Source organism: Strigops habroptila, chromosome 12, assembly GCF_004027225.2.
Source record: "Strigops habroptila isolate Jane chromosome 12, bStrHab1.2.pri, whole genome shotgun sequence".
Classification (NCBI taxonomy): Eukaryota; Metazoa; Chordata; class Aves; order Psittaciformes; family Psittacidae; genus Strigops; species Strigops habroptila.
In genome coordinates, this window is record NC_044288.2 from 17,263,671 (window position 1) to 17,280,058 (window position 16,388).

Consider the following 16,388-nt stretch of genomic DNA (forward strand, 5'->3'; position numbering starts at 1 on the left):
GAGGATGCTGCCAGAAAAGAAACAGAGCAGGGTTACTATCTCCAAGGACTGCTAGCTCTGGAGGGAAAATGGAAGCAGTCACTGCTTTGTTCTTCCATCACACTCCTCCAAAGACATCCCCCTGTAAAAGCAACACTTGAGCAAATTTTCTTGCCACTGACTGAAGAGCTGATTCCGTCAGTGTGTACAGAGCAACATCTGCCTGTGAACAGCTGGCCCGCTGGAGCAAAGCTGGGGGCTACTGCCTGCTGCTTACAATGAGAATGTTCCTCAGAACCCTAAGAAATCACATTTTACTCACTGAAAGAAAATTCAGAAGCACTTGGCATGAATGTACTCCATACACAAACCAGTGCTGGGCATGTGCTTAAAGCGACAAGCACTGTCTTGAAAAATGACACTTGGCTGAATTGACAACTTAATGCTTTCACATGCATAGCAAGGCATAAATGATCACTAAGCAAACTGATCCTGGTTCATGAGTCAGCAGCAGTGTGAGATGGCGATTTAAATTGAGCAAACATTTTCTCAGCCATTGGGTTGGAGAAGGTTGGAGGAGACTTTATTTTAATGCACTGCTCTATGTGTGAATTGCTGCCCCTCCACAGATTACAAAACTCTGTTAGGAGTTGCACCACAGCATGTGTCAACTGCACCTACACCATCAGTCTGCCGTTTAAGTATTTAAGTAAAAGCAATGTTCTTTACTCACACGAAAAGCCAAGCAACATAAGCTGCTATACAGTTTTGGAATGAAAAAGTGCCACATAGCTGAGAGTGACAAAAACAAGTCCATTTTAAACATTAAGATTAATGCAAGACCAAAAAAAGTCTTCTCACAGTTACACTTTACCTGCATTGTGGGTTTAATCTCAGCTTTCATGACTCACCAAAATTAAAATTTCAGCAAGAAAAACAAAATCCAACAGAGACCTTATATATTTTCATATTTTACATATACCAGGAGGAGTGAGAACTTCTGACTAGCAAATTTTGTGAAGGAACCTTAACAGTATAGCACTGCATTATGGTCTCCAAAGCTCCATAAACAAGGTGACTGAGGGAGCTTCCCTTAAGTGATACATTCAAATAAATTTAGTATCAAACTGTCTCTCTGAAAAGCCCTACAGAAAGTCAGCAAATTACAGTTCCTGTGCAATGAAAACAGGTGATATCTGATAGCATTAATCAGAGCATCCAGCTTCAGAAAGACTTTCTCCCCATCTTAAATGGGGAGCTCAGTAATATCTTTAGAGCTCTGATTCAACCCCCTTCAATTTCTATGACTGCAAAGACAGCTGCAAGTATATTCTTATCCCAGAGGCTGTTTTTCATACTGACAGACTGAATCAGCTTATTTCACACAGAGGAAGAGATGTCAGTGTTTTTTCCTCATCTATCCTTTCCGAGGCTATTATTTGTCCTAGATTTCCTGTAGGCACGCAATGTGCATTTTGGACCGTGGCTGAGCAGGCTTTCAGAGCACTGAATAAACAGCAGCTGGAGCATCAGGACAGACAGTAGAAGCTGTCCAACAAAAACTTGACATCTAAGAGACTCTCTTTCAACTATACCTTACCCTTTAAATCTGTACTGGATGGGTTATATCCATCTCCACCCAAAGTGAGTTTCTTCACTGACATGGAATGTAGCAGTTCATTTAGTGAAAGTAGCACCCAAAAGAAAGCTGGTGGCTGACTGTGCTTGACGAGCAGTTTGTGCTGAAAGAAAATAGTTGAGATTCACACAGTGTGGAAATTCCAGAATTCCACCCAGCAGGCATACCTCCATCTTCTGGAGTCTGCCTATAGCATTTATTTATAGTTTCAGGACAAACTGAAACCCAAAAGGGATTTGTTATATCATCTTTCCTAGAAAGTTACTTCTCAGCAATTCAGAAGCAGCCAAGGCCATCACTACCAAGAGCGATCATTTTTAGTTTTGGACGGTCCAGACTTTTGGCATTTCATCTTATTGAGCTGAATTTTTTAGACTCTATGTAAGAAAATGTCACTTATTAAACATTCACAAAGTATTCTGCAATCTTCGGAAAATTTGAGACTGAATATCCAGATCCCCAGCTGTAAATCAGATGCTGTATCCTGATGAACACCTCCAAGTTTGTAGCATTTTGAATTGAAATCAGTCAGGGAGTGCCTTATTTGTGAAGGACATCACTGATTCCACCACCATGGCATGAAAATACTTAAAGCCTCCATATACCAGGACCAAATTTCAAGACTACCATACTTGTTAAAAAACATTATCAGATAAACAAGTGATAAGCACATGCTTTCTGAAAGACCATTTGCACTTGAAAACAACGTCAAAACCTTGTTAGCACATTGGGAGAGGCTGAACTATGACTGTTTCCAAACAATACCAATGCAGAGGACGGAGAGATAATGCTTCCCTTGCCAGCCAAGTCACACGCTAAAACTGGTCAATACAGTCTGGTGCTGTTTGGCTGGCACAAAACCCAACACTGAGCAATTCATTAATCACTGGTCATACAACCCACCTCTGTATTTTTGATCCAAGGCGCACCAGAATTTTCTGCTTATTTTTAAATGGCCGTTTTAAGGGATTGGAACTATCTGCATGGAGTCACCGGTGAAACTTTTCATTCTTGTTAAAAACTAGTTTCTAAAGGCATTAGCTTCTAAGTTTGCACCAGCTTCTAAGTTTGCATCATCTGAAGCCAAAGGCAATTGAAGTGATTAGCATTATGCAAACTTATCCCATTATAGCTCAATTCCGTTCGATCTGCATTTCCTGAAGCACCCACAGAAAAGAACGATACTCTACATCCACTTAACATTTTCAACAACATTCTTTAGATGATGGCACAAGATGGTAGCGTTCGGATGCCAACAGCAAAGTGCTGGTTAGCACAGTGAGCACAGGCTGATTCCTACAGCAATGCTGTATTTTGGGCAGCAGTTTTCTCTCACTAGGTACACGTGCATATTTCACAGTTCCAAACCACCTTCCAAACCAATCCAAATTATACTTCACTGAAGCTTAGCTGTTTGTATGAAGGTAAGAAAATGAAGAAAAGTTTAGGGAATTCCTACCTAGTGAGGATTCAAAACTCTTGAATCCTTTATGCATGGGTCCTGTTGAATAGTCCTTGAATGGCAGATACGTAAAGTTCTAACACTTCACATGACTTTTTAGACATTTTAAATTTAGATATTTTAAATTAAAGGCTGACACCAGCAAGCTCTTTAAAATGCCAGACTTCTTCCTTCTGTTAGTATCAGATCACAGCCATGAGACAATCGAAACAGAATCCTTGTCTGTCCACGCCTTGCTTGGCTCTACTCTGGCCCTAGTCTAGTTATCTTCTCGTCCCAGCTGCACAGTGGTTTCTGACTTAGATGATGCATGACTTACATGTGCGTACTCAGTGGTATTCTTCTCATTGAACATGTCACCTGCCCGGTTCACTTGATTTCACAGCTCTGTATTCATTTTCATCTTTGTCCCTGTGAATCAGCTGCAGAGAGCACTGAGTAGGAACAAGTGATCCAACTACAACTCTTTGGCTAGGTCGATGTGCTTAAGACTGTGCGAAAAATAGAAACGGCAGTGCTGAAACTGCTGAAAGGCTTTTCCAAAGCTACACAGGATTTCTAACAAGCACCAAATTCACAAAATTAAGTAGGTAGCATTCAACATTCTCTAAGGACAACACCTAGACACAAGCAGTAAAAAAGGTGGTTCTTACTGCCTGACTGAAGAGAGAGCAGTTCTACAGCCCTCTAAACATTGCCCTGTCCATTTCTGTAGCATTGCACATTGATGTTGTGGCAACTGGATGCAGAGTTCAGGGTACTCAGCATCTCTGAAGTGCTTATACCCTTCCTCACACAATCCCTCCAAAACCGTGCTCCACATCTGGACCAGAGCAGGACGGCAGAACTTAGCCTAAAGCACTTCACACATCATACAGCCAGACATGTGCCGTACACTTCATCACAATCGCTTCCCCGAGCCCCATGAGCTTCAGCCACAAAGGAACACGTTTCTACAACAAGCTTAAAATAAAAAGGTTAAGAAGAAACATTGAGTTAAAAGTTTTATTCATTCAACATCTCACATTACAAATATTTAAAAATTATATGCATACTGGTATAAATAGTCATTTGCAAACTATTTAATAACATTAATTTTCACTAGCACTTCAACAAATGAACTCTTTAAAAAAAGTAACTTGTGTTATATAACTTAGAGTAGAACATACAAAAATATGAACTTAAATGTGAAAATGACTTTAATAAAAAATGAATTACCCTTATTTAAAATGCTATAATAAATACTACAACCTCCCCATACACAGTAAAAACTATATGGAAATTCAGCCAAGTAGTACAATTAACTGACATACTTAAATAACTTTTCCTTCTGATAATATGAGCAATACATTGGGGGAAAAACATATTAGGGATTAGTAAAAACTAGACACCCACTTGCTAAAAGTTTCACTTCCAAAAAATATAACAAAAAAATCTGATGAAAATTATAAAAACTAATTATACTTTAAAATTTAAAAATATAAAAAATAAAACAGTTGAATACAATATTGTCCCAATTCTTACAATGCTATCACAGTAGCTTTAAAATAAGATAATAAAATAAAGCAAATGACCAAAACCTTTTATTCCATTTTTTTTTAAAAATAATCTCAAATTTACATTAGTAGAAAGATTGATTTCTGATTCTTTTCTTTAGAAACACCAGCAAGAAAGAGGATTTACTAGAACAGTAGAAAATGACATTTTTAAATGTCTGCAATTAAAAACAAAGAATTACACTGCAAAGATCTTCCAGAAGTCTGAAATAGGTATTGCACATAACTTGAAGTTAACTTGCCACAATTCATCACATTCAAGTTTTAAATCACCTTTTAACAGAAGGTTTTAACTCTTCAAAAACACAAGGGGTGAATTATCAAGTCTTTCCAACAGCATCCTTAGAAAAACGCTAAATTCATTCACTGCAAGTTTTAAATTTGCATTCTGCAGAGGTCTGTGTATGGAGAAGTATATACTATACCAAAAAGCACGGGGCAGTGGGGTTCCTTTACATATAAAATAATCAGAAACACTTTATTTTACATTGCAAAAATAACCATGTAATTACTCTGTAACTACATTGTAAGTACATGGCCGGTGCCATGCTAGTGTGATAAAACTACATGCGTTATTAACCCCTTTGCAAATTGAAGTGATACCGTAAGACTGGTAACCTAATTACATGTTAATTATGTTTGGAGCTACATGGTAACCCCAACTACAAATCCCATGTAATCAGAAGGACATGTAATCACTAGTTAAGTACAGAGTAATGTATATAATTGTTTATGCCCTGTAAATCGAAGTGTAACCAAATAATCTGTAAACACGCTTGTCACACAATCACAAGTGAATATTAGTAGAATAACAATTTCTTACATTAGTCATGCATACTAACATTACATGCCTGCCACCTAGCAGGCTCTCTTTTTTTTTCTTTAAATATAATTTAAAAGAGCAGACACATTTCTGCATCAAACACCTAACATCAATTTGTTATTAATAATAAAAATGGCTAAACATTCACCAAAAACGTCTGCATTTGTGTGTAATTTTTAAAAACTCAGTAAGAAGCGGTAGACAATTCTGATGTTTCTTTACTTTTAAATTTCTACACTATATTTATGCATTTAAATTTCATGGGTCTAAAGACAGTGTCATTTGTCACTTTCATGCTTTTTTCTTCTTTAATTCTCAACTTTACATATACTATTTTTCTTAAATTATATGTACACCAAATACCTGGTGCTGGGCTAAGATGTTTAAGCAACATGCTTTCTTTTCTCTGCAGATTCTAAAATAGCATTGCCAGTGCACAACATCCATAATTCAAAATGTATGCAGAGCACTGAAATGTATAAAAAGCAGAATATAAGAAAATAAAATTTATTAAAATTATTTATATTAAAAAATGAAGTATATGAAGATCTCTCAGTAATAAAAGTACAAAAAGCTACTCTTTGCAATATGAAAAATTGAGGTATTGCATAAAGAGATATCCCGTCAGTGAAAAGTGTGCCTAAAAATGCTCACTGTTGGAAAAACAAGATATACAAAAGTAGTGCATAACAAATATACATTATGTGCATGACAAAATAAGTTAGCTACAAAAACACTGTACCGAAATTCAGCAGGTCATGTACAAAGGGAAAATTATTATTCAAAGCTAGTTCTCAAACAGTGTTATTTCTTGTAATGGTAACCCATCTCACCTGTTTACTGGGTAGGATCGGCACAATAGCACACCCCAAGCCACCTACAAGCATTAAAAAAATTAAAGGAACATTCCAACTATAATTATGTACTTCAGAGAAAAAAAAGTCCCTGACAATCTACACAAGAGCACTCTGCATTTGCATTACTGTTGTCAATATTTTCAGGGATTTCATTAAAAGCAGCTCCCTTTCTATACTTGACTAGTAGACAGCAAATGTCTCCATTTTGACCTTTGGAACTTGGTAAGGTACAGTTCATTAAAGCCTGTATTGAAAATAAAAACTGCTTCTCATAAAGATAATCTGGGCTGGGGGAAGGGGATGAGGGGGGCCGACGAAGGCTTTTAACTGAGCAGATGTTTTCCGAGCAGTGCTGAGGCAAGTCTTTGGTTTGAGAGATTCTAAGATGGTACCGTGCCACTTTGGGCACTTCAGAAGATTGCCACTGAATGTGTTTGTTTGCACACTGCTAAATAATCATTTGAGAAGTTGGCCAGGGCATTAGTTCAAAAGTAATAAAAAATAAATTTTCAGAACTACTCCTTCATTCAACTATTTCAAACTAAACCCCTGCACCCACTCGTGACCATTCAATTAACATGTACTGTGTTAATGCTTCTCAAGGTAGAACTTATTTATAATAAAGCAGGCATTAACTTAGCAATGTTGGCACTTCAAATACCTGTGTTTCTTTATTTCTCCATGTTAAGTTCTGAAGAGGTGGAATCTCAGTTAGGATTCTTTCTACAGGAAGAGTAAGAAAGGCATATGCACGCTTGCACCATTTCATGCACAAATTCAGAAAATAGTGCAAAACAAGACTTGGAAACTACTTAGGTTCATGCCTTCTGTTACAACTAAGCTAGAGGGTATTTGAAGCTAACTTTACATCCAAGATGGGAAACAAATAAGCAGCCAATTTTAATTTGTGTGACACAATGGAATATCAAAACTTCAGTAAAAATCAGCGATATCCTTGAGGTATCTTTAGGTTTTCTACTTTTTCACGTCAAAATGGAGAGCAAAGGCTGGCCCCTGATGAATGTTAGTATATTAGGATATAGAGTTATATATAGCCATCAAAAATAAAATCTATATATTTATCCTTCAGGAGAGGAAATGCCAGTTAACTAGTTGTCATTACTCTAGCTTTGGTAGGATTTCTAGGGCTGTAACCAGACAATTGAGTTCTCTTAAAGAAAAAAAAAGTGCACTCCCCCCTCAGTAGTAACTTTACTCGACTTTTACATTCAGGAATTCTTAAAATGTAATCATTTCGATGAAAATATAGTAAGCTCTGCCTATCTCATTAGTAATTTGGATGTGGGTGGTAGTCAGAGGCACAGTCAGATACACACTGAACTAAAATTTTAGCCTCAAAACCCTTAACAGATTAAATAAAGAAAAAAAAAATCATTGTTATAATGCTGCTTCAACTTTGCTCATGCATTTGTGTTGCTTTAAACATGCTCTTTTCTGTTGGTAGGTAAATGCAAACTTCATCTGTTGCTGGAAAAATATGAAGTCGAAACAAAAAGAGAGGCAAAAACAGGCTTCCTTGGGGGAAAAGTGTCAGAACAGACTGATAGTGTTACTGTTACACGGTTATTTTAATAAAAGTATTCTTATGTTCTTTATTAACAATAATTTAATTAAAAAACCAAAATACTCTATCGTTTCAATTCTCTTTTCTTAATATTTTTCTCTCCTCTAAGAAAATGTTGCATGAAATTAAGTGTTCTCTTGGTAGTAAAGACAAGAGAATGCAACTCACTTGCAACATGTTATCGATACGAAAAGGAGTTCCCAATACAGTTTTCAATGACAAGATTCTACAAAATACCCATATTATAGGTCATTCTTTCATTATACTATTGTTAAATTACAGACTACTACAAAAGGGCATGCTATCTTGAATAAGAGAAAGGGTAGGGAGGGGTAGGGACAATCAGGATAACAGAAGAGTGCACTTAATTTGAGGCCTGCATATGAGCACTGCAGTGATCATTTAGTTCCAGCGGAATGAAATATGTCTTGGGCGATCTCCTCCCTCCTTTACCAGGGGCTTGTGGAATTCCCTGCCAGCGCGTGAATGGATAGCAGCCCAGCAATATTCACAGTAATACTGCAGACAGGTAACATTAGCACAGAAAAATGGAGCAAATTTTCCACCGCAACGGGCCCCCTGACATTCATCACAAAGCTGATCATCCAAGACATATGGCTTAACTTCCACCTGTATTCAGAAAATGAGAAGAAAGTTTACAATTCTTAATAACAATGCAGATAATGACAATTCCACACTATTTACTGTCTGTGTTCCAGCAGGACTGTGATCACAGTTCTGTAGGAGGACACATCACATTTGAGAATTTTCCCTCTCATTAAACACCATCATCACCATTAAACAACCAGAACTACAGGCACTTGAGAATAATCCGCTCCCACTGTCCTCCTTGATCCTTAAAACAAAAAATAAAACAGAAACCAGTGCTGACCATCATGCTGTCACTGATATATAGAAAGGATCAATCAACCTATTGTTACAGAACTGATAAACAGAGTCACATCAAAACCCTGGGCATTTATTTGCAAGTATGGTGATGCACAGCCAAGCTTCTGCCCTTTCAGGTAGGAATGTAAACTGTTTACTCAACACCAACTGGAGATTAAATATGCATGTGGTCTGCAAATTTCAATCTCTGAATTTCCAGCTTTACAAAAAAATGTCATTTATTATCTTAATAAACAGCACATTTATGCTTTCTTTTTATGTGGCTTAGCCTTCTCAGCAAAAGGAAACCCACCCAATCTTGTTGGGATCAAATGAGCAGCTGAACATGGGATCGATGCCCACCTACGCTGCTGGCATTAATGGCCAGATGATGAGCAGTAATTCAGTACAGCAGAGAAGAAAGGAGAAGAAAAATTTTTTCAAGCTCTTAACTGATCATGACTCACAGGAACTTACCAGCTGGTGCTCCAACCATACATCTACACTGCAACATCTGCAGGATACTAGCTTTTAATCTAGCCATTTGCATACCAAAACCAAGCCTGCTACACTGTGGGCTACAACCCCTGCTCACAGCACTCTAGAGTGCTTTCTCTGCGACAGCTTTAAAGCAAAGCTTACTGCTTGCAGTATCCAAGCTGGCTACAGCGCAGCTCGTTTAGACATGCCTACGTGTTTAAATCACAGCTGCAGCACTGCTACCCCCTAAAGGCTCAGATTCACCTCAAAACCAGTCATCACCTCCATTCCCCAGCTCCACTGCGAAAAGCAGAACTGCGAAAGGTCTGTGTGACATATCAGAAGTGCAATACAAAGCTTCATGCTAAAAAATATAGGTACGAGTTCCTCTTCTAGAAATGTTTATGAGCCTTCTCTGAAGCTCATTTAATTAGATGTTTTCACAAACATTTCCAAATACACAGACTGCAAGTTGTGTCTCCACTGTTCAACCTGTTATCTCTGCATCTGGCTTCAGGATGCTCCTTTCTGTATCTCATAGCCTCAGAGGTATGCCAGCTCATGAGTTGAATGAGGCTACCTCATTCAACTAAGGACGCTCACAGGTTCCTGTGATTTTAAACTTACCCAATTTTATCACACTTCAGCCAGAGCACTGGAGTAGTTTGATGTCATTTATACTCACAATACATATAAACTACTTGGAGACAGTACAGCAGCCTTTTTTAAATCAGTTTTTCTCCTCTTCCACTGCTAGAGTTGTGTTTCTCAAACACCCTCCTCCATGCCAACTAGGAGGAATGAATTTGTGAAAGAGCAGAGGCAGACATATATTCCTAACACCACATTCTCCTTTCATCACCTAGTTTTCTATGTAGTTTAAGGCTGGGTATTTATTGATAAGTGTTGTCTTCTAAAAGTGCTAAGAGGAGAACCTATAAAGATGCTATTCAGGGCTCCTTAATGTGGCAATTCTGCTGCTCTATTATGTTTACTCAGCCACATTCACAGGATGAACTACAGCACAGGTAATTATACCTCTGCTTGCTTTAGCCTGTTACTGCAGCACTGGGTTTTGTGCGAGATATTAGTCAGAGTCCTCAGTGCATTTATTCAGTGTGTGCTGAAGTGCACGTGCCAAATACGGCCTGCAACTGTTACTTGTGCTAGGTACAGCAAGATTTGCAGCTACAGAGAAAAAGCTTAAATTACAGCAACTTCATCAGGCACGCTTAGGGTGGCAGCACTCATCAGCTCTGCAGTGGTGGGTGCTGCAGGGCGCTGAGCATTTCATTTGCATTATCTCTTTGCAGGGCACACCCTTCAGCAGCACCCTCCTGCCTAATTGTACAGGAAACCCCTTCTTGTTACTACTTTTGGGTTTATTTTTACAGAAAAACTTTATTAGAAAAATTATTAATAGTACCTTATTAGTAAAAAGTAGTATTGCCACTGTTGTACTTTTATGTCCCTCATGCGCCCAACCCCTCCTCCCATGAATCTTCTAAGCAATTACCTCCCCACATTGCTTCTGAACTTCACACAAAATGAGGAAATGAGTTGGGGGGAGAGAAGGAAGGGGAAATAGATTGCAAAATCTTCGCTAGGGTTCACAAGTACTTACTCAAATTTGTAGTCCCACCAGCTTCAATGGACCTATTCACCCAAGTGTCTGCTTATGCAAGCAGAAGTTGCACAAGGGCGGCCCAAATAATTTGTTCAAAGCCGTACAGAACTTATTTCAGAGCCAAGATTAGAACAAAGACATTCCAATTCGCAGGCCCACAGTCAAATTGTTGTTACAATTCTTCTACCCAAGCTTTATAGCCAAAGCAGAAGTGAAATGATCAGCAGCCAGGTTTGGGTTTTTTCCTCTGTAGTAATTACAAAATTAAGATCAATAATGACAGTCATGGAAGAAAAATCCAGAGACAAAGAATGAATTAGAACGGTAGATTTAAGGATCCGAGTTTCTCCAAATTGTGGCCTGAAGATCACTGTAATTGGCAAAGTCACATTTTATATAGATGAAGAGTGCAGAGGCAAGCAAGCTGCAGATCCATTTGGCATATTCCTTTAATTTATGATAATAAAGGAATAAAATAACCAGACACAGCCTTTACGTAAGCCACAGAGGATGACTGCGAGGCTGTAATGTGCACTAACGAGTTTACAGTGCATTGCTATGATGCTCTTTAAGAACACCCAGCACGCAATGTGTAACACTGGGGCCAGATTCTGCCCGCTCTCTCAAAAGATGCAGAACAGGAGTAAGAACCGCTCCAGCCTTGGCAGATACCTTGCTCCCTCCTCACATTATACAAACACTACAAGTGCAAATACTTGCAGTGGGAGTATATGACGAGCGCAATATTCTTATAAAAGGGCAAGGCAGCTGACATGCTTCCCATTATGCAAAGCAATTTGAGCAAGTCTGCTTCACTGTTGCCTCCCACATTCCAGAAGCACCACTCCTTCATTTTTATTCTGTGTTGTATCTAAGTGGCACAATCTAGCCCTAAATATGCAATTAATCTGGTATAACATTTACAGTCTTCACAATGACACACATTTACATGGAAAAGCATTTCTAGAGAAAGCACTGAACAAAAATAGGACATGCTTGAAGACCTTACCCGTTTATCTATCTCTCCATGCTGCAGCTGAACAAAGCGAGCACTGATAGCAGCTATGTAACTCTGTTGATTAGAAAACGCAACCCGCCCAGCTCCTTTTGGGTACTTCAGCTCAGGGTCTGTGTCAATTCCAGCATAGCACACCCCTCCATACAGCCGATCCATTATCATTGCAAGTTCCACTAAACCAGAAAGGAAAATCAAACAGTGGTGTAGGCTTGGTAATTTTTTCTAAAAGCATCAAATGACAGTCCAGTTGTATTCATGTCCCCCGCTATAAGTGTCAAGAAACACTTAATACTTCCCTTGCTGAAATAACTTGTTTCCCCCATTGCTCCCCAAATCAGACTGCATATTCAACATGCCCAGTGCTGCGGAACACGCAGTGTACCTGCTCGTAAAGGCCGAGGAACACCACCAACAAAAATGGTTTTTCGTGGGTCAAGAGGCTGTGAACCATCCATAACAAAATCACTATCACTAAGGTTCCAAGGCCGGATCTGAACCTATGGACAAAAAGCCTTTTTTTTTTAACCATTCACAATTCAAAGTATCTCAGTAATATAAATTCAAACAGTATCCTACAAAGAAGAAAACCTCTTAAACGGCTGTGCTTTCTAAACTTGTTTTGTACTTGTTCAGCAATCATTTCTCAAAATGAAATGGTAATAAGCTCTGGTAAGACAGACCACTTGATCGTACTGAATTTCACCACTTCCTTGTTACCCAAATTTCGGGGAAAAAAAAAACCAACTTGCCTTCTACTTACACATTTTCTTAATCATGACTGAACTGTGCTGTATGAACCACACTGGTACATTCGTATCTACGCTACTCGCGTTGTTCTAGCCAAGTGTAAGCACTAGACTAGCGTTATCTCAATGCAACAGGCTCCAGCGCACAAAGTGGTGTGTTTATTTCCTAAGCAAAACTAGCTGCTTTATATTTGCCTACAGCTGGCCAAATTTAAACTACAGGAATAGAGCAGGTCTCTGCAACTGTTAACAGACTTGCATCAGCCTCAAAACCATTCATACTTATGATTTACAGTTCAGTGTCATGTGATGGATTTGTCTCTGTCAAAACATGTTACATACAATACTCAGGCAATATGAATTCTATATTTTAATCAATAATAAGCATAAAATAATTGTCTGGAAATATATTTATTACATCAGCAATGCTGAAATTTAGCAGCCCTTTTTCTAACAAGAGTATGAACTGTAATTAGACTAAAAAATTTCATCATGTCTAGTTTAAAAATAAGTTGGTCTTCTCTTTGAGAACTTAATTTGACACCTTAAAGGAATTCAAACATTAGCACTCTGAAGACAGAAAAAAAGGAAAAAAGGCATTTGAAGAGAACAATTTCTGATTATTGTGCAGGCCCTGACAATTCTACCTACCGGTTTGTCTTTGATAGTGGGGCTGGAAACACAAAGATAGAGCTTTCCATCTTCTTCAATACATGCATCAATCAGTGCCTGTACAGAGCTTTCATCTTGGAAGAGCAAAAATGCATATCCTACAAAAAAGAAAACAAGCACATAACTTGTTTTGTCTATTTGCCTACAGGATAATAATTTAACCCAGAATTATGCTTGACACCATGTCATCATGCTACCATACAGTAAGGGACAAACTTTCAGGTGCCCTCCCACATTTCCAACCCAGCCTCCTGCAAGTCCTCTGCAGAGACATGAAGAAAAGCTTGCTGATCAGCACACCCTCTCCCCATTTCCTTCGAAAAGGATAAGCCAGCAGTATGGACTGAGCAAAAGCCACAGCTGTAGACACAAACCTGCCAGGCTGGTTGCTAATATAAGGCACAAACTCTTCCCAACTTGTGTGGAGGGCATTTAGTCCCTTGAAAGAAGACTAGTCTTGACTATTATTACAAAAATGAAGAACAATATAGGGAGAAAAAGGACAACAGAATAAGGTATAAACCTTATAAGGAATAAGGAATAAGTTAAGGAATTATTCTTGTGGTGCTGAATAACTGCAAAGCACCATTCTGAATTCCACCAGTTCATAACAATCCCAAGGATTCAACTTTTTTTCTCCTAAACATTGGGTCATTGTCACAAAAAGCTTGTCTAAAATGAAGTCTTACCAAGAAAAACGATTCCAAAATGCTCGTGGATTACTGGTTACCAGATATTTACCTTTAGGAGGAAAATAGGATTTGCTCTCTGCCTTGTGTGGCCAGTCTACAATCAAAGGTCCAAAGCGACGAAAACTAGCAGTGATCTCATCTGTGAGGAGAGAAAGAAAAAGGCACAAATTGGCATTAAAATAAATTGTATGGAAGACATTTGAAGAACACTGATTTCAGGTAGCTTCATCCTATAAACAAACATTCTGTGACCAGCAGATGTTCAGCCGCTCATAGCAACGCTTACTACCTGATGGAGCATTTTTATGACAAGTCAGAATACAAATTAGCAAACATGACAGGTCAAAGATTAAGGTTTTCTTTCTACCAGTAATTATAAATAACAACTCATAGCCCGCTAATTCACAGAAATGGAGTCACCGTATCTATACAGCTATGCCAAACCCAGCTTCAACTATTCTCCCCCAAGAAATCTAGAGACAATTTGCCGATTTGCTAGTAAGCAATCAGCTTTGCCAATATGCCTTATAATTGCAGAAACACTGGAAAAAAAAAGAATGCACTATCACAAGACCCAGCCATGCCTGTTCACATCACATGCTAGTACCACATGTTCAAACACAATGTGACCTTGACCTCAAACTAACATAGAGTAAACTTGCAGGACAGTTATGTAATTTTGTAGGAGAGATGGCAAGAACATATAACTGCATCAAGAAGCAATTCTTGCATCCATTTCAATTCTGCCCCTGACACCTTCAACTACTGGTATAAATTTGCATATGCTAGTCCCATTCAGGTCTTCTAGTTGCAATTCTGTTCTTGAAATCGAGTGAGTATTCCCTTTTCCTTCTCCACAAACACACCTGAACCATCACTGAAGTTCTCTGGGCAAGCATTTTTCATTAAAAAATTGAAACAAAAGAACAAACTTCACATTGTGAAGCAGCACCTAAACTGGCACAGTGCTCAGCTGTATTCTGTTCATGGTGTTACAGGGCTGTCTATACTAGGATGCTGTTGGGAGTTCCTAATACACGATTTAGAAGACTTTCCCCATCGTCAAATTCAGTTAGAAATCTGAAAAGGTGTTGCTAAGTATGTCTTTTTTTGGTTTGCTTACACTCTTTGATGACATTGCTAATGAAACAGCAACTGACAATCCACTGTATTTACTATGCTACAGAAACTTTACAGAACAACTAGCCATACTTTTCCTACTACTGGCTTCAAGTGCCTATACAATGATTGCAGTGTAGTTGTAAGTTTCAACAGGTGATATTGCTTATATTTGCACCATATACTGTAGACGTCAGTTAAATGTGTGGTAACATGATTTTGTTCCTCAACAGCAGAATAATAGCCTAAATTAGCTTGAATTACCTCACACTTGCCACGGACTGAAGGTGGTAATATGAGAAGACCCATTTACGTATCAAAACCTTTCCGCAGAGTTTGGAAAACAATCATTCAGGAGTTAACAAACAAAAGGTTTCACACCATGGTTTTGTCAAGAGGCCAGAAGCAGCTTTTCTGGATAAGATTTTCTGGGCATACCTTCATCAATATCTGGTGGCAGTCCCCCAACAAAGACTTTACGGGAATACCGTTCCACTCTTTCTCCATTCTGATGGGAGAAGCAGTGAGGTGATCCTAAACCACTGTGAAGAGTCTGATCCCCACGTCCATCATCCAAGAACCCGTCTTCCATTGGAAACAGTGAAGACTGACCTGAAGAGGGGGTTAAAAAAAAAACAAAGGAAAAAAGCATACCAACAGAACAAAGCACACACTGTTTAAATATTTAAAAATTGCTGCATTAGCAGTAGAACTGTTTGCAATCTTCCCTTTCAATAAGCAGTTATGTTCCCAATTTCATATGACCCTTCTAGTTTTCAGTATCCCTCGGTAACTCAAATGCATTATTTCAGAGAAAAGGTTGCTACCTGCTTCATAACTGCACTACAACTAATGAAGATATGAAACAAAACAGTATTTCTAATGGTTGCTCAAGTTGACCATTTTCTGTAACATTTCACGTTTCCAATTAGATTTCTTTTAATAAGGTGTAAGAACAGAAGAGAATATAAGCCATTTTTTTCCCTGGGACTTTCCCAACAGCAGACATCACTAAAACTTAAGCCATGTATGTAATTTTCCAGTGAACAGCTTCTCACAATGGGTAGATACAATTTCACAGTGCAGATGGGAAAAAAAGAATTCTACCAGCCGAATGTATCACACATTTAAATTACCTGATATCAAAACATATCATAAACCACCCACTTGTTAATAACAAAAATAACCTGGTAAAACCAGGAAGATCCACTGCAATTTACTGCAAATGAAGACTGAAAACTAGGC

The 16,388-nt window shown here is 38.4% G+C and overlaps 1 protein-coding gene across 6 annotated transcripts in view; it reads right to left on the bottom strand.

Moving 5' to 3' along the window:
* Positions 1-4,071: 4,071 nt before the first annotated feature.
* Positions 4,072-16,388, bottom strand: part of CPEB4 (cytoplasmic polyadenylation element binding protein 4) — a 43,006-nt gene continuing 30,689 nt past the window's right edge. For 4 of the 6 annotated variants that reach the window (XM_030504392.2, XM_030504394.2, XM_030504395.2 and 1 more), the window contains 6 exons: positions 15,582-15,755; positions 14,074-14,163; positions 13,312-13,430; positions 12,297-12,411; positions 11,906-12,087; positions 4,672-8,531 (listed from right to left, as the gene is read on the bottom strand). In XM_030504392.2, coding sequence (XP_030360252.1) covers positions 8,304-8,531; positions 11,906-12,087; positions 12,297-12,411; positions 13,312-13,430; positions 14,074-14,163; positions 15,582-15,755 — 908 coding nt within the window. In that variant the 3' untranslated portion in view covers positions 4,672-8,303. Of the gene's footprint in view, positions 8,532-11,905; positions 12,088-12,296; positions 12,412-13,311; positions 13,431-14,073; positions 14,164-15,581; positions 15,756-16,388 lie in introns of all 6 variants that reach the window. The other 2 variants (XM_030504391.2, XR_003994144.2) reach the window with 2 other exon arrangements.